General features: G+C 34.5%; 1 protein-coding gene across 1 annotated transcript; it reads right to left on the bottom strand.

Moving 5' to 3' along the window:
• Positions 1-610: 610 nt before the first annotated feature.
• Positions 611-9,263, bottom strand: LOC146141455 (uncharacterized). The gene is made up of 9 exons (XM_083389624.1): positions 8,843-9,263; positions 7,977-8,108; positions 7,337-7,443; positions 6,732-6,894; positions 6,050-6,200; positions 5,446-5,527; positions 3,566-3,733; positions 3,154-3,318; positions 611-2,662 (listed from the first exon to the last, which is right to left on the bottom strand). The coding sequence occupies exons 1-9, from the start codon at positions 9,242-9,244 to the stop codon at positions 2,650-2,652; spliced, it is 1,383 nt and encodes a 460-aa protein (XP_083245750.1). The 5' UTR covers positions 9,245-9,263; the 3' UTR covers positions 611-2,649.
• Positions 9,264-18,657: the final 9,394 nt, after the last annotated feature.

Raw genomic sequence — 18,657 nt, 5'->3', positions numbered from 1 at the left:
AAATCATTTGGATAAAATAAACAAAATTTCGGAAAAAATGTACCTTGAAAACTGCGTTATACAACATATATTTGTTTTCAATATCAAAAGCAAAAAGACTGCTTGCTTTGATTCAAATTGGTTAAAACCACACTTGATGAAAAATTTAGAAAAAATTAAATTTAAAAAAGATGAAAAAAAAATTGAAAAAAAGTTGAAAAAAAAGTTTTCAACAGTGCAAAAAAAAAATCTAACAAAAGCAAGAAAAACAAATTTAAATGAAATTTTTTGTGAGTTTTAAGTTGTTCATTTGTAAAATGGAAAACCATTTTTCAAGAAATATGGGACTTAGTTAAAGTTGAAATGCGTTTAGCAAATTCCTATAAAACTATGGCATTAAATCTAGACACACAATTAGCATCAACGTTGTTCTTTAATTACCAGATTTTTACAGTTATCGGAAATAGGACTTATAATAAACGTTCACAAAAAAACAACAAATTTTTGAAAAATTAATAAAAAATATTGTAGTATTGTGCACAATTGGATTTTGCTGAGCGCATAGCTTTCTTAAATACGCAATCTTTGTAAACGGCCGTATTTGTCTAAATAGCGTTATCAGGTGGCACTATATAAAGACAAATTGTATTAAAATCTTGCAAGTTTACGCACAACTGTGCTACACCAGGTAAAAGTAAAAATCCTTACAACTTTATCTCAAGGGCTTTCAACATTCAAATAAATAACGCGCATTTTGGGCGGTGGGTTGTAAGAACAGCACAATATATTTTTACGTGTGCAAAACCAGTGTTTTGGTCTGTTGTTCATTTCCGAAAAATCTTTTATAAATGTAATGCGGTTTGGCAAAAGAAAATGCTTGTATAGACGAGCCGTTGTTAACTGTTGACCTCGGATTCTCAAGTTTGCCGTTAATTGTTTAAATGGAAATTCTTATTACGTATGCATGGAATAAATGCTTACTATTCAATTGCAAACAGCGCCACGGTATTCACACAATGCATTATTGTTGCACAAATGCGTTATTCCTGATATAATGTGTACCCCGAAAGCCATTCCAAAAGAATTGCCGCCCAAGGAATGTGCTAACGATAAGTAGGCCGCAATCTTTGGCCAAAAAGCAGCATCAGAATGGCTGGATCACGGTTGTTTAACACATAGATTTCATTTTTTTTAAATGTGGATTTTTAACGCGTTGCAAACTGAAAAAGTTAATCACTGATGCAGACTATGTTCGGAAAAATAGAAAAAATAAACAAATTTTTCGTGATTTTTAAAATACAGCGCCTGTGAGTGCGATTAATGTTCGTAAGAAAACAAAAATTAAAACTGAACAAAAATGTTTAGCTCTGTTTTAAAAAGAAGGATTGACAAACAAAAACCAACACATAGAAATACCGTATTTTTCATTGAAATACAAATAAAAATATAGGATTTTAAACATACTGCTGGTCTACATACTTGTGGTTTGATTTTTTATTACCCATTATAAATAAATTTAATTTAGGTAACTGTAAAAATAATGTTGTAAATGGGATAAATAAAATTAAAGAAAGGCAAATTCTAAATCTAAAAACACGATCGAAATATTGTTGTTAACGTTTGTTCTGTTATAAGATAACAAAAGTAAAAATAAATGTAGCAACCAATTGATGCTGTTACAATTCACACCGCCCGCAAAAAGCTAAGCTTTGAATTCGATTAACAAAAAAAAGAGCAACATAGAAATCGAAAAAATTCAAAAGCGGAAAAACGCTATAAATGTCACGGAAACACCGTTTCGCTGCAGTACACCACCGATAGTAGCGCGAAAAATGTTGAAAATACATTAAACAAATGTTAGACAGGATAAGGTATGAAGTAATGCTTACTGAAGCTATTTCATTGAGTTAGGGTGCGGGTTAGCGTTTGGGTTTGGGGTGGGTCAAGTCAAGTATTATTATATTTATTCTCCTAGGCCAGTGCTTGCTAAACTGTGGGTCATGAGACTACTTTAAGTGGGCTGTAGTGCTATTTAAAAATATTGCAACTACACAGTTTGTTTACTAAAATAGTTGTTGGCATAAATTGTGCGTGCACAATTGAACAAACTTCAGCAGACTGATCAGAAACTTAACAAAGTTACATTTGTTGTTCGACAAGTTTATCAAAGAAAAAAATGTTTATAATATTGGAAAACTTTTGTTAATCAATATGCACTAGTCATGACTAGAGGTGAAAAAAAAATGGACCACGGAATAAAATAGTTTGGAAACCACTGTACTAGGTCAATAAATGAGCTTTTAAATTTCTCTAACATTGTAAGTGGGCTGTAGCGGTCGTCAAAGCCAAAACATTTTTAAAAATATAAATAACAAATGGACATTTAAAATCGCAAATGCTAAATCAATTACGATATCTGAAGCAATACATAAAAAATTTTTATCGTTGCGAGTAGCTACATTAATCTTTACGTTATTTATGCCTTATCCTGCCTTGGGCTAAACATTTGGTCAAAGCGTTTGCCTAAAAATGTTAGTAGCAAAGAAGCGGGGCGACTAACGCATTGTTAAATCGTTTCACCAAAAACTTTCAGCCCAAATCCTATTGCACGTTCCTGCTTCCGCCTGTGACGTAATAATTTCATCGCGTGACGTCACCGATTTGATGACGTCAAGGCTTTGACCTGAAAAATGCAAGAGGAATGGTAACCAGGTGAAATATAAATCAAAAATTAGAAAGGTTGTGTTAAGAATTGTATTTTCAATATCTATGTTTCGATATTGAATTAAATACACGTTTTTTAAACAAGTTGATGAAGTATTATTATATGTTTATATTGGGATCTAAGCCTGTTCCATTACTGCTAGCTGTTCATATTTAATCACTAAAAGAAGATCCAAACAGAAGCACAAAGGTTATAATAAAGATGTAAAACAATTTTCTGTAGTTACACAAGATACATCTTCACTTCTACTTTTGTAACTTTACCTTTCATATAAGAATTGCTGCATTACTTTGCAAACCATGCCAGAAAAGTATATTAATTTAGTATCGGAACGGCCCCGATATCACCACAGTATCGGACGAATACCCATATTACCTCTCGATATCGGGTATCCACACCGATCCGATATTATCGGACATCCCACTCAACTAACTCAAACAACAACCAACCTTTTTAGAATTTCTTTAATGTCGCACGTCACAATCCAGTTTGTGACGTCACGAACCTCTTTGTCGCCGAAGATCACGTGTCTAGCGACCTCGCCAAAGGTCGTGTTGAGTACGGCGAGTTCCTTGAGAGGTCGTTCCCTGACTCCGTCGTAACTCGCCATAAACCTGAGGAAGCAAAAAATGCTGGAAATTAGATTTAAGCTACAATATTACACAACCTTCAGCCACTATCTTAAGATTTATTCGAAACGTTCACAAAATGATACCTACTTCTGTATGGGCTTTGATAAAATGGGTTTAAAATAAACAAAATAGAGGTCTCAAATACCATATGAATAAAAAAGTTAAGCTTTCGGAAAAAACTTTTAGAAAAACCCAATGTTGCTTAATTTAAATTCTTGCAACAACCAACCTTGTGTAGAGATGCATTGTGTAGCTTGAACTCCAGTCCATCAAGTCGTAATACAACAAGCCGAGTTCGCCCCAGTTTGGACGGCAGAAGGTGTTGGATTCGATGTGGATGGTGTCGGGAAAGTACTTCCAAATTCCCCAGGGAACTATAACAGAGTTGTGACCCCAGCTGAAATGAAATGAGTAATGTATGAACTAATTTAAACAAATTTAAACAAATTTTATTGTCAAGTTTGATTTTGGGAACTATCACGGAATTGTGACCCCGGCTGAAATAAAATGGGTATGAACTAATTTAAACTAATGAATGAAGGATACACATATGTGTTTAACAACTGTGATATATGAGGTCAGCTGGTATCTGCTGCCGAAACGTCGGTTTATACTTCGTTTAAACCAGGTAAGCGATTACTATTGAAGTATAAGTTGCCCGGCGGAGCAAATTTTATTTTTAAAATGCATATTTTTGACAATCCCTATAAAACTAGTCTTTTCCAAAACACTTTTTAAAAGCACAAGGAAGCTGTTATAGTGGAGTATAAACAAATAGGCAATTTCACTAAAGGCAACATCCCCAGGGAGTTATCCCTAGGGAACTATCACGAAATAGTGGCACAGCTGAAGTAAAACGAGTAATGTATGAACTAATTTGAACGAATTTATTTTAAACTAAATTCATGTCCAAGTTTAATTTTACGAACTCTAGCCCTATTGTGACCCCAGATGAAATGAAAAGAGTAAGGTATGCACTAATTTAAACGATTTTAATTTTTTTTAAGTTTGATTTTGAAAACTATACGGATAACATATTTATTTTGTTGTTAAATTACTTTGTTCGATATCTTACTGGCCAGTTTTTTATCCGGTTTTGTTTTTTTGCCAGAATTTATTTTTTGTATAGTATAGTTACATTTTTGTTATTTTTAATCCTTTAATTCCATTCTTCGATTTTAAACTATGTAAAGTTTACTATTCAAGCTGAGACTAGAAGATACCTGAACGAGAAAGGAAATACCACTAACATGTAAATTTTTCACGAAAATTTAAACTATTTAACTCGTGACGTCATTTTCTACACATTTACGTCATTTTCCGATGTAGTTCTTTCAAAGAAAACTTTGAAAATTTGAATAAGCGAGGAAATAGTGAATCCATAACGGCTTGAAATTCCGACATGAATCGATACTTGGTGATCCACGCAAAACCCCCTGGTGGTACTTTCCCCTGTGGTAATTTCCCGCTTGACCAAATCTACATTCAAGTTCCTAACGATGAATGCTTTGTTAATAGACTTAACCAACGTTTTATCGAATGTAGGTAGCTAGAGGATAATTTAACAGCAATAGTGGGGTAAATTTGATAAATATGTAAGTTGTTTTATTTAAAAACGTTTTCACCTGAAATTTAACAACTATAGTGGGCAATGTTGGCAAAAATGCGGGGTGCTACTTTTAAACATTGAAAAAATAGTCAGCATTCATTCTTTTGATTGTATAAGTGCTAAAGCTCATTCAAGTTTATTTGGAATTCGTTTAGTTACTTTGTGTTATTTATTTATCAAGTAAAAGCAGATCACACTGTTTAATTTGCAAAAACAACGTTAATGGAAAATGTAATCTTTGAAAACGGCCGTATTTGTCTAATTCTAGATAAAATAATTTATAGTTCAACCTGAAGAGTAGTGCGAAAGCTTGTCGAGAATGTAATACAGTTTGTCTTTATATAGTGCCATCAGATAATCCAATTTAAAATCATTTAATCAATTAGAAGTAAATCACGACGTTATAATTTGCAAAACAAACAATTTATAGAAACACACGCGCTTGTTAGGTGCAATGACACTGATCAGTTAAGAATAACTTTTTTAATCAAGATACTCACATGTCGTCTCTGAAGTAGCGGTATTCCCAATACCATCTGTGGAGAAACCAGGAATCACGGCTGGCCAGGATTATTCCGTTTGCTGTGATAAACAACACTTGGTCAGAGATTGTGGCGGTGACAGTAACACTTGGTCACAGATTTATACTTTAGCAACTAGCATTAACATAACAAACGGGAAAACAAAACTATACAATCTAATAATATACAGTGGAGTGGGCCAACAGTAGGCTTACAATTATAAAAAGTAGGGTTTGGGTATATGAGTAAATTATTGTTTTGGGGTTCTTCTCATACACCTTGTTCTTTACAACACCCCCAAAAAGAAATCCATTGGTGTCAGGTCAGGCCTCTTCTTTCAAGCCAACGCTGTGGAATAACTGGAAGACTACTTTTGGCCCACCATGTATATAAGGAATGTTAAATAATATTGGATCAGATTCGATAGCCGTTACCAAGTGATACATTAATAATATTACTATTACTTTTTTGTTAATATCGGGATCTAAGCCTGCTCCGACATTTCTAGTTGTTGATCTTTTTTCCACAAACACCGGCGGAATAGTAACTTCACAAACACCGACATGACCTATAGTAGCCTCACCAACAGCGTCCTTAGTCTCTTGCCCGAGTACGATGTCGTAGTTCCTAAAGACGTCGAGGTTCTTAAGAATGATGCTGTCGGTGTCCATATACATCCCTCCAACTTCTAGCATAAGTGAGAGACGAACAACATCTGCCTGGTGCTCGACAACCTGGTAAAAAATGGTGTTTCGACAAACTGGTAAAAAATGGTGCTCGACAACCTGGTAAAAAATGGTGTTTCGACAAACTGATAAAAAACAAGGTGTTTCGACAAACTGATATAAAACAAGGTGTTTCGACAAACTGGTAAAAAATGCTTCCGCAATTATTCATTTTATCCCACGGGTTATCGCAAGCATCCTGCATAGGTAGCCGAATCGATACCATAAGTAAGAAGCGATTTGAATAGGTTGCCGAAATGTTGGAGAAGAAGTATAATTGCCAGAGGAGCTGTTTTGAACCTTAAAAATTGGTTTTACGAGCATTTTTACGAATTGACCAATAAAAATGGACCACCCACATTGACATCCGAATTTTTACTGTTTAGAAATAACCTTTCAGAATTATTTGTGAATAAAATCATTTGATTAGCTTACTATAGGAGAAAAAAACAATTAGACTATTAATTTACAAATGATTTTACGAGCATATTTACAAGTTTTTTCCATAAAATATCCTTAATACCCGAATTATTCACCCACCTTAATATCCAAGTCCCAAATTTTCTCGGGCGGAGTTCTCTTGATGACCTTGAGCGTCTCGCCAGCAATGACCTTGAAAGCTTCCCAGTAATCTCCGCTGGGCTCGCAGTTTGTGTGGAACAAGATAACTCGCGGTCGCTGGTAACGCAGGGCGCCCATTAAACTGCAACGAAATGATGACGTCAAACTATGGCAACGTGACGTCATTAAAAATCAGCGTTTGTGTAAAACGGGATAACATCATGACTTCATACAAGTGATGTAATTACGTAAGTCACTGTTTTTAAATAACTTTACTCGACTTCAGTAATTTTAATAAAATGGCTTAAATTGACTTAAAGGAACTTATTTAAATACCTTGACTTGACTAAAGTCGTTAACAAAAAATGACGTAATTTGACTGTGCACTTAAGTTACATTTTTTTTAAACCACCTGTTATTGAAAACGTAATAAAAAAACTTGGTGGGCCACAATGTAAGTACATTATTCTCAACGCTTTTGAACCAAACGCGATGTCAATCAAAGCAAAAACATAAACAAAAAACGCATTGGACTCTATTTAACAACAGCGACGTCTAGCGGTTAATGAATTTAGCTGACTTACGCCATGTAGTGGTCGACCCTGAACTGCTGACACGAGAACCAGATGAAGTGCATGATGTTGGGAATCTTGTATTGGGTTTGTTTCATCTCTTCAATAACACCGGGAATCTGACGTTTAATAAAATACTTGGTTAAAAAAAACTTTGGAGCTTGGCTGGTCCCCCCGACAAAAAATAACTAACTTTAAACGAAAAACTTCGTTTACTGGCACAAAAATGTTCAATGGTGACGTCATAGGACAAGTTACCGATGCGTTAAGCAAATATAAATCGATTCTTCGAATAAATCTTAATATAATGGCGGAGTTTTAGTTGGACGTAGAATGAATATTAAACCCCATACAGAAGTAGGTAACATTTTAAAGGTTTGGAATAACTCTGTATGAATATTCAATCATTTTTGGAAATGTTCAAAATGCGAACCATTATTCTCCAAAGTATTTTCATATTCATTTCTCATTGAGCCATTTACACGACTTAATCTTGCTATGATTGTGTTTTGTTGAACGCATGTTGAACGCTCCGTATTACTTCATTTACTTATATTTAATATAGCGAGAACTAATCCTAAGCACATGTATAAAGAGTATATATATATACATCATATATATTTAGGACAACCCTGTATAAGACTTCCCCCACCTGTAGGATATTGGTGTCCCCCAGTTTGTTGCATCGTTCACGTTCCTTGTTTACATCTTCGAAGTTCAAGGTTTTGTTCGGTTGCTCGTCTTTGTTCTTCACTCGGCCTGCTGGGTTGGCAGGGGCGTTTTGCTAAAAAAAGGTAAAAAAAATCACGTAATCAAACCAAGTATAACTGGAGTTTGTAAAAATCGTTTTCCTCTGAAATAATTGTTAGTAAATAAAACAGGATTTTTGTCAAAAATTTCCAAAAATCATAAAAAGCTTACGAAGGGTGATAAAAGTTATGCTATTTGAGCACAAATAAAGTAAAAATAAGGTAAAAAATCATGGAATATAACCAAGGATAACTATGATTAGTAAAAATCGTATTACTTTAAAAAAGTGACTGGGCTTACAGGCAAGTGTTAGTTCATAAAATATTTTTTTCGAAAAACTCCAAATAAATAAAAAAACGTTTGCGAAGGAAGTGCTGGAAGTTGTGCTATTTGAAGAACAAAAAATATGGAAGTAGGTTAAAAAATCATGTCCGTTACTTGTAAAATTTATTCAAAAAATTATGAAAAGTTTGCGCAGACATTTGCAAATCGTTGTCTTTTTTGAAGCACAAAAAGGGTAAATGTAAGTTTAAACTATAAAGTTTTTAAGGTTATCATAGCAAGCTATCTCCAATCAAAGCAAAAACATAATTTCTTATATTATCGGACTAGTACCGATAATAGCACTCGGCACTCGGCATCGGCTCCGGTCCGATATTATCATACACACCTATCCAGAAGCACCAAATAAAATAATTACTCGAAAAACAACTCGGTATAAAAATTATCGCGCCGAAATTGTCGTCATCGCCTGACGTCACAACTTACGTCATAGGGCTCAACGGTCGGTCGAACTTCGCTCTTTTTGGTCGGATTTGCCTTTTCCTTCATAAACTGGTCTTTCTTCATTTGCTTGTACATGCGAACGTTCATGATATCTCCGTCTGATTGAAGCTTGACTCCGTCCAAATCGGGCAGGGATTCGGCGAAAGTGCAGTTTTTTGTCATCGCGTCCAAAAGGTCCGCCTCGTGGTATACGTCATTATCACCGTTCGCTAGCACCCTCAAGTGGTAGAAAGTGTTATGTGCGACGTAGACGAGTTTTTCACGTGTTTTTATCGAGGATACTTCGAGGATAGGGATGGTGACCGGGTTTCTGTGGTAAATCACTGTCAGCAGTACGACCGCTGACAGGGCAAAAACCATTCCCTTAATGTAGGCAGGCTTCATTTTTACGCCCTAATAAGCCAAAGCTGTTAAAAATTAAAATATATATTAGTAATCTAAGTAAAATTTGTACCTTGACATTTTTGTAGACTATTTTTTTTTTGGACAAAATGTGACCCTAACATCTATCCCTTAATGTAGACAGGCTTAATTTTGAGGCCTTAATAAGTTGAAAATAACACACAAATCATTAGGAATCGTATGCAATTACTACCCTGTTAAAATCTTTCTAGACTGTTTATTTTTGCGATTGAAACCTAACCAACCTGACAACCATTGCCCTAATGTAGATAGGTTTCATTGCTAGGCCTTAATAAGCCAAAGATGGTAAAATAAAACATAAATCAATGTTAGGAATCTTATGCAAAATTTCCAGGCTGGTAATATTTGTAGACTGCTTTTAAAATAAAAAACTCATTAGGAACCAGATGCGAAATTACGATAAGACCACGATACAACATAAAATACAGATCGTTAGAAACCATCTAGCTGTTTAACCATCCAAAACGTCTGGCATTAGAGCAAAAGCAAAATCCTTAACCGTTACTTTCAATGCATGATCTAAATTTTTTGGATAAATTTTATTGACACTCTTATATTAGCTATACTCAAACCGAAAAGTCACAACAAATTCTAACGAAAAATTTCTAAAAACAGCAAGAAACTTATATACCATAGTCCGCCAATTTCTTGTTTTAATTTTCTTCTATTTTACATTATTAATTTTAAATTTAGCGTCCAGTAAGCACACTAAACCTGTCATCAATAGCATGTTTATCAAACAAAATCATGTTGCACAACGACAGAAAGACCAATGTTTCAAACACCTAAGCCTACAACAGATAGCACAGTATAAATAACGGCATATTCCGTGTCCAAAAAGTAATGGACGTATATCTAACGCATTCGCTATCACAACTAAGGCAAATAATCATCTTTACCACTATTTTATCTTTACGATAAGCTCTAAAGATGTGCGCAAAATCACAGTAAGTTCAAGTGTACAATAGCGGCTGAATATTTTAACAGCAGCAGATAACATAGGATAAATAATGGCACATTCTGTCTCCAAAAAGTGATGGAAGTGTATTTAACGCATTCGCTATCACAACTAGGGAAAATAAACAGCAAGACCACAACTTTACGCTTACAATAAGCTCTAAAGATTTGCAAAAAACACAGTGAGTTATAGTGTACAATAGCGGCTGAATATCTTATCAGCAGCAGATAACATAGGATAAATAATGGCACATTCTGTCTCGAAAAAGTACTGGACGTATATCTAACGCATTCGCTATTACAACTAAGGCAAATAAACATATTCACCACAACGTTTTTCTTACAATAAGCTCCAGAGGTTTGCGCAAAAACTTTGATTTCAGTGTACAGGCTGAATATCTTGAGTTTTTCTGGTTGTTTAGAGCGCCATTCAAGATTGCACTGAGCACTCTTCAAACTGTCAAAGATACACTTCAACTCCAAATTCGAGTCATAAGTCTATATTGACCAAAGTACACAAAAAACGCTTTCTAACAGCGTAATATACACGAAAACTCGAAAAATATCATTTCAACACTGAAAACACGTACTTTAGCGCCGAACAAAATAAAACATTAATGGAATTGAAAGTTTGATAACCCTTTTTCGTCCATGGGGCTTATGAAAACAAAACTCGGACGGAAAATCGCGAATACGATATTTCATTATAGGATTAGGTGCCACGGGATTTGTAAGTCTCGCTGGAAAAAGCCGAAAACCAAACTCTTACTTTTATTTTCCATAGAAAAACTTGACGCTAAGCCAATAATGGAAATTCTACGGCAGCAAATACTGAACAAACCAAATTTGTTAAATTAAAACGGAATTGTAACGCGTGTATAGGTCAGTTGCAGATTGGCGTTGTGCTAAACCAACATTAGGACTTTGTATAATCCTAATCTGCCTTCACGTTCAACTTTTAAGAACACTCGATATGAACGCGATAGTGTCCAGCCTTTTGTGGTCTGTGGGAAACTTTATTTGTGAAGTTAAGTGGCCCTTAAAGAACTTAAAGGATCTTAATAACTCGAATGTGGTTGTAGTGTTCGCCTAGTCAATCTTGAAACCTTTGTGTTTATTCAGCAATGTTGAATTCACAAATACTTGCAACATGGAATATATTGGATTTTGTTTACCTTGAAGAAATTAGAGGAACATGTTACATTAAAACTGAACTTAATGTTGCATTAGAACTAAAAACTAATAACTTAATGCTACATGAAAACTAAAAAACGGCCTACTATTAGTTACCACCTAACAGTTTTACGCGAAAGTCAAATAAATACATTTTTTATCAATAAAATCACCACAATAAAACAACTTATTTCAACCAAAGTAACATCTCGTTATGAGTAAGCAAGGATTTCAGTTTATATTTGTGCATTACATTCAACGATAACCTTAGGTTTCCTAAAGATACTTATTTTAGTCGTCCCCTTGTTACGTAACTTTATGAGTCTACTACCGATATTATAGCCTGGTATCGATAATCGGTTGCGATACGATATTATCGGACAATCCTAATATTCCGCTAATAAGAAAAAAACAAAAATTGTTCAGACACAAAAGAAACCAGATCAAAAACTACAAGACATCTTGCAATCAATAAGAATAAAACTACAATGCGAAAAAACGTAAAATAACCGACAAGAATTCTACGTTAAGAAACACATGCAAATAAGTACCATTGTTTTTTTCATGAATTGAAAACAATTCTTGCAACAATCCCTCATTGTTAACTGAACAATTAAATTTTGAATACTTTTAAAACTCAACAATAACCTGATTGTTTCGTAATAAAGGCTTCCTGTTCAATATACAGCTTATGTTTTGTTTAAATTATTATTCTTTTATTAGCGGAAACAAGCATCGGCCTACATTTGACGAATATAGAAGAATTAATCCAACTGATGACATTTACAAGGAAATGAGTCATCTAAGATCAGAAGTATAGGAATGCAAATAACCTGGAAATTTATTTTAAATGTTTAGGGACAAGTTTTTACGCAAATGTTGACCTATTGATCCGGAAATTTACCCTAAATATGTAGAGGCAGATTTTTATGCAAATGTTAACCAAATTATCTGGAACTTTATTTTAAATATTAAGGGACAGGTTTTTATTATGCTGTCATTTTCTTTCTACACTACACTAAGCTTTATAACGTGAGAGAAACTAAGTGACTCTTCTGACTAGGGATGTCAGATATTAACAGTTTAAATATTTATCTAATTAATTCCAAATCTTTCTCACCTTTATACTTTTTTTTGTTTGTCTTTATACAGTGCCACTTGATCTTTACACCTTATTGTCTGTGTAAGTCTCCTTATAAATAAAAACGTTCCATGCCTAATAGCCTTTCGTGCATAATTAACTGGTGCCATGTAGAACAACAAAACGCCCAAGGCTGTTTCCACCACAGCAATTAAGTTCCCTTGTCGAAAAACGCCTTCGGGTAAAAGTACTTGCTATTAAGTTTCCCAGCTACTGCCTATGGCATTATGGAGACACGCAGTTTACAGGTTAGTTGTTTGTCATCTATCCCTTTATGCCGTGTTTTTCAACCTTGTTTGTCAAGACAGTTTGTAAATCGCTCATGTAAGGTAGATAACTGCTTCGACAAAATTCCCAACTTATAATCTGAAGAAGCAGAGCTTAATAGCATTTTCATAATACATTTTGTTACATATTGGGACCTATTTATGACTTGGCTGCGAGTTTTTAGATAAATTTCTAGTAAAAAACAAAATATAACAGCAAAATTATTGCTTTAAACACATTTAAATCTTGAAAAATATTTAACACAGCTAAGAGCAGAAAATAATTTCAAGATAAAGTCAAGATATCTAACCTATATACATTTCGACTATTCTTAACAAAATACACAAAATAAGTTAATATATCGCCATAATTCAACCAGCATTCTCTTTAAATGTAAGTTCAATCTTAATTGCTCAATCAGCCTACTTTTCAACAGTCTGAAAACCCAACTAAAAACATCCTTTTTTAGTCCTATTTCTTTTAAATTAGAAAGACATTTCATATCCGTAGGCGCAATCGCTGAGTCTTATACAACATTAGATTCTGCTTTAACCTGTTATATAATACCATCTTAAAGCTCCATCTAAAGAAAGTGAAAGATTCGTTTTTGAAGCATCCAGTCTGCGTAAATTTTCCATCCCGAATAGATGGCGAAAAAAAAAAGACGTCGCAAAAGTAAAACGTCAAAGCCAGACGCTTCACTTAAAATAAATTTTCGAGCAAAAAGGCATTTTTTCTGATTCCCCGAATCCGAGAAAAAATCCCAGGCCGCAAATGGTCATTCATGACGTCACAATAGACATCTCGCGATTCAACCTCGATTGTGACGAACAATTGCCAAACACGGCGGTTGACAAAAGGACAATGGAAGACGATAAGCGGAGGCGTCAATTGTTATTATCTAGTCTTTGATTGTATTGGAGCGATGGCGAGCCGTTAAACATGACCATGTTGTTGTTCGTTTAACGAACTTTTTAAAGTAAAAAGTTCGACGTTCAAAGTTAGGGTCCTTGAGCTAGTTTTAGGGGGTCGTCCATGAAGGCCTAGTTGAAATATTAGTGTCTATTCAAGAAGTGGTCAAATTTTCAAAGAAAAGAGTTCAATTAAAAATAAAACGTTTTATCCTTTATAGGCATCATTTTCACTTTTACATTTTTTGACCGAAATTAGATGATTTCATAATCTTTTGTATTGTAATGTCAATCTACGTCATCTCTGAAAATATCTTACTTACCGTGGTCCACGCGAAGCAAAAATAATTAGAGGTCCACGTTAAAAAGTTTAAGAACCCCTACTTTAAGGTGCTTATCGACTAACAACTTAACTAAGAGTATAATTGCACCGATTTTTTCTAATAGTTATGATCTTTTCTAGAATAGCAAGAAATTAAACCTAGAACATATAGATTTTTTATGAAAAAGCTAGGCAAATAATCTAGAAGGATATATTTCAAAAACCATCAATACATTCCTACAAAAAAACATAATGCCGTATTAAGTTGCTTTAAAAGTTGCCTTAGTTGGAATATTTTGTGTTTCACAAAAAAACATTTTATCCAGAAGTAGCGACCGTGTCTCACAGACGCTTATACGAACAATTCTGGAGCACAACTATGGCCAGACAAAACCTACTGCGCTCAGGAATTCGTAACAATGTATAAGATTAATACTGGAAATTTTACTACAATTGTAGTGATTATTTTGTTAATTTAGGCCTTATTCCCATGAATTTTGGGATAATTCCGACATGTTTACGTATTTTTAGACGATTGTAAAACTTATTCTACTGTGGTAAGAACACAATGGTTGTATAATTATACACCTGTTATTGTGTTAGTTAAAACACCGTTTTGAAATTCGACTTCCGGCGATTAAGCGTAACATAGGTTTTAGTTTTTAATATTAAGGAAATTTTGTTTTCTTGGTTATTGCTCATGGTTAAAATGCCTGCCTTGATGTACCCTTTTTGTTTAATTCTAACGTACAAAGAACCATTAAAACCGCAAATAAAAACCTTCGGGAAAGTCGCGGCTCACCGGTTGAGGATCACTGATCTAAATTAAAATAAAATCTAGAAGCTAAACTATTAAAATAAAACCTAGAACGGCAACTATGGCCAGACGAGCATATTCCGCTTAACAGACATTATAAGTAACGTTAGGCTGTCTTCGTGATTACGGATATGTCAATCAAGTCACCATCCTAGCAAACAACGAGCCACGAAATTAACGAGTCCTAGTCACGTCTTCCAACCAGCTTTAAGTAAGAATTAAGCTGCCGGAAATTGGGGCTTTTAGGGAATAGAAAACTATCGCATTATATTCTAACTCCATTTCGGCTAGGTATACCTTAAAAATCAAATTGATAAACTGTGATAGTTAACGAAAACAATTCATATTGGTGAAATTAACAAGCATTTCGGAACAACTTGCAGTGACATTGACATAAATGAAAATTTTACGCTTCTTTTTTTAGAATATTATATGTAAGCGAACAAACCTCATGCAAACTTTTAACGTCAAATTGATAAACGTTTTAATGACAGTGAACGAAAATAACTGGCATCGGTGAATTCACAAACCTTCAGTCATCATACACTCCGCATTACTATTTCAAAGGTATGAAAAACTGTTTTTTAAATGTTATAATTAAGTTCAATTTAACATCAGACACACTTGATATAGCTTAAAGTTATGAAGCGCATTATTTTAAACCTCCAACTGAATAGGAAATTAATTATAATTTTTATATAGCTTGTAACCACATCTAGTTTCTTTTCACAGTCCCATTTCTACATCTTATAGTTGATATTTGATGCGCCTCGTTAGGACAAACTTGATCTATAACGTACCAAGAAAATCAAAGCCCGTACAGAAGTAACTGTATTAAAAATGAATAAAGATTTATTTGAAAGGTTCATAATGCTATTTACTTCTGCATTGGCTGTGATATTTCAGTTCTAAATATAAATTTACCATCGAGAACCAAGAGTCTAAACTTAAGTTTAATCTAACAAAACAAGTTAAAGAGATATCCGAAACGTTAGCAATACAACTTACTTCTATATTCCTACTAGGTTCAACCAAACCGATATTTCTACTACATATAAAACATTATTATTTTACAACCTCCAGCCATTATCTCATGATTTATTTGAATCGTTCACAAAATGCTATCTACTTCTGTATGAGCTTTGATATTCACTCTACGCCTGACTATAACCACCAGCCATTACATTAAGATTTATTTTAAACACTCACAAAATGTTACCTTGTGTATGTGCTTTAAATTCCTACTACGCCTTTATAAATATAAATTTCATCTCTTTTAAATTTTCACTTAAGAACACATAAAAATACTTTACAATACGTACAGTACTAAGAATAGCAAAGCCCTTACAAAAGTAGATAGTATTTTGACCGGTAATAAGATATCTATAATCCATGTTGAAAATAAATTAAGAGGTATTCGAAACGTTCAAAATGCTACCTACTTCAATTTGGGCTTTGATATTTTTGCTATGTCTAACTGAAAACCATTTTGCTACTAGATGAAACTACAAACTTTTGTACAGTAACAACAGTTGCTGTGTATCACGCGTTTGCACAAGCTTGCTGCATTTGCCATCAAACTATCCAGCAGTTAATTAAAACCTGTCGCTGTCACGTATTACTTTCGGCTACAGCCCTGCCAAATGTCGCACTGCTGATGCATCCAGCTATGCGCGGGTAATTTAATATGAGCTGCTGGACTAAATGCATTGAATTCTAACCAGTGTTGTAAACAAGTCATTTTGAAATGCCTTGGTCCCAGATTTCAGCCAAGTCATTTGAAAAATAACTTAAGTCGTTTGGTTTTAACTTTTTCAAGTTCACCTTAAAATGGAAATAAAGGTAATTTATTTTGGTAAACTTCGCAATTCGTATCATTCGAATCTAAAACGTTTTGACCGCCTAAATATTTTAAAACATTTTCCGAAAAAAAACATTAGATTTGTAAGACGCAAAAAATCACCAGACAAACCATTTTTTTTAATTCCAAGTTACATATTGTCATTTGGTTTACGATGGGATGATTAAAATAGTTTTATTTAAGAAACATATTTTTTAAATCTTCATAGCAAAGCCGTATAAGTTTTCACATAAAAATAATAAAAAAGGATACATACATATTTTAAACCCTTTCTAAAGAGCCTAAATATTAGATCTGCAAATTATATATACAGTTATACAGACACCACACAAAACCAGTGAATTTTAACTTAACACTAAAACGATAGCCAGCAAATGATACAAACAAGCAACTACAACTAACAGGGCTGGTATAAGCACTGCAATGTATCGCCACACACTAACTAAACCTTACCAACCAATCATTCAACTTTCTAACCTTTTCAGTGCAGTTCGAAACCGCTGTTGCACAACACTAGGGTTTTAAACTTTCCCTCCCAGCTATAGGTTAAGTATACAACCATCAGTTTTGCATGGAAATAGCGAAGGAAATAGCGAATCAGACGAGTGTGACGTGATAAGTCGCTGCGTTTCGCAAAATTCCAGCGGATGCGCGTCAACGCTGTCTCAGGCTATCTACCGAATGCGGTTTGGGAAATAGCAGGATTTCTTAAACCCACGTATAATTTTCACCCCGCATACCACCTGACTACAAAGTGGTTATAACCTGACATTTTATTTCGAAATGCGAAAATTAAGTTATATCCATGTATCACAAAAAACTTAGCGGGCGCGTTGGCGAAGTGGTTAGCGCCACTGTCCAGCAATCCTTCGATCCGGGGCTCAACTCCCGGCTGAGCACTTTCCGCGCGATGCTCGTGGGCTGAGCACCTGAAAACCGTAGCCCGGAGATCAAGCAGAGAGCGCAAGTCGCGATCAAGTTTATAATCTCTGCAACAGCGCGTCTACGAGCTGAGCTGGCGGCCGTGGAAGGAGAAGAACATCTCTCACTACTTTACAGACTTGTATACATGCTAGTGCAATGTATGGTGACGCGTGCATTTTATTGTGATGTATATGTAACGCGCACTCGAATATGTATGGACAAAAAAACTTTGTTGTAACCAGGACTGCGGACTCGGGACTTGACCAAGTCGGTTTGTTTTGCTGGTAATACAATTTACCCACTATCAATCAGCTTTATGTCGGTAGCGTTGTGTTCGCAGAAGAAAAATCCGTGAATCCCAGTTCCTCGCAGGCAAAGGTGCTCTCCGAGTGAAAAGACGACCAGCAGAAAGACCAGTGTACAAGTGAAGTAACGAAACCTACATTTATTAAATACATAATCTTTGATAACAATTTGTTTTGCAAAGCTAAATCAAGTAATTTCGAAAAAATCATTGGAATTATGAAAAACTTGGAAAATTAAACTACCACCTCCCAAACCAAAACGACAAACGCTAACCCCAACCATGTGTTCAAAACACACCACATAACAATCTTTCTTACCACAACTTTTGTTAATTTTGTAAATGATTTTGACTTGAAACAATTTGGACAAATTTTGACATAAAGTGAACATTATGACAAAACAATTTTTCGCCGAGTCAAAAAATAAGGAAGAGGCTATTCACCCGGACACCAAAGTAGTTCAAATCGACATATAATCACTAACGGCTGGAAGCGTAAAAGGGAGTTAAGGTCAAATAAAATATATAGGCTTTCATGAGGCTATTTACGAGGCTAACAACGTAATTTAAATCGATTTCTCAAATAATCATTGGAATCACGCAAAAAGCAGGAAGTTAAATCTAATACGACAAACCTAACCCAAATCAATAAATATTAATTTGTGGGCGCAAGCATAGAAGAGAGATTCCTTCAAAT

The sequence above is a fragment of the Ascidiella aspersa genome, chromosome 5 (genome assembly GCF_963924565.1).
Source record: "Ascidiella aspersa chromosome 5, kaAscAspe10.2, whole genome shotgun sequence".
In the NCBI taxonomy this organism is placed as follows: domain Eukaryota; kingdom Metazoa; phylum Chordata; class Ascidiacea; order Phlebobranchia; family Ascidiidae; genus Ascidiella; species Ascidiella aspersa.
Note: the sequence above shows the minus strand (reverse complement) of the source record. Positions and strands in the feature narration are given on the sequence as shown.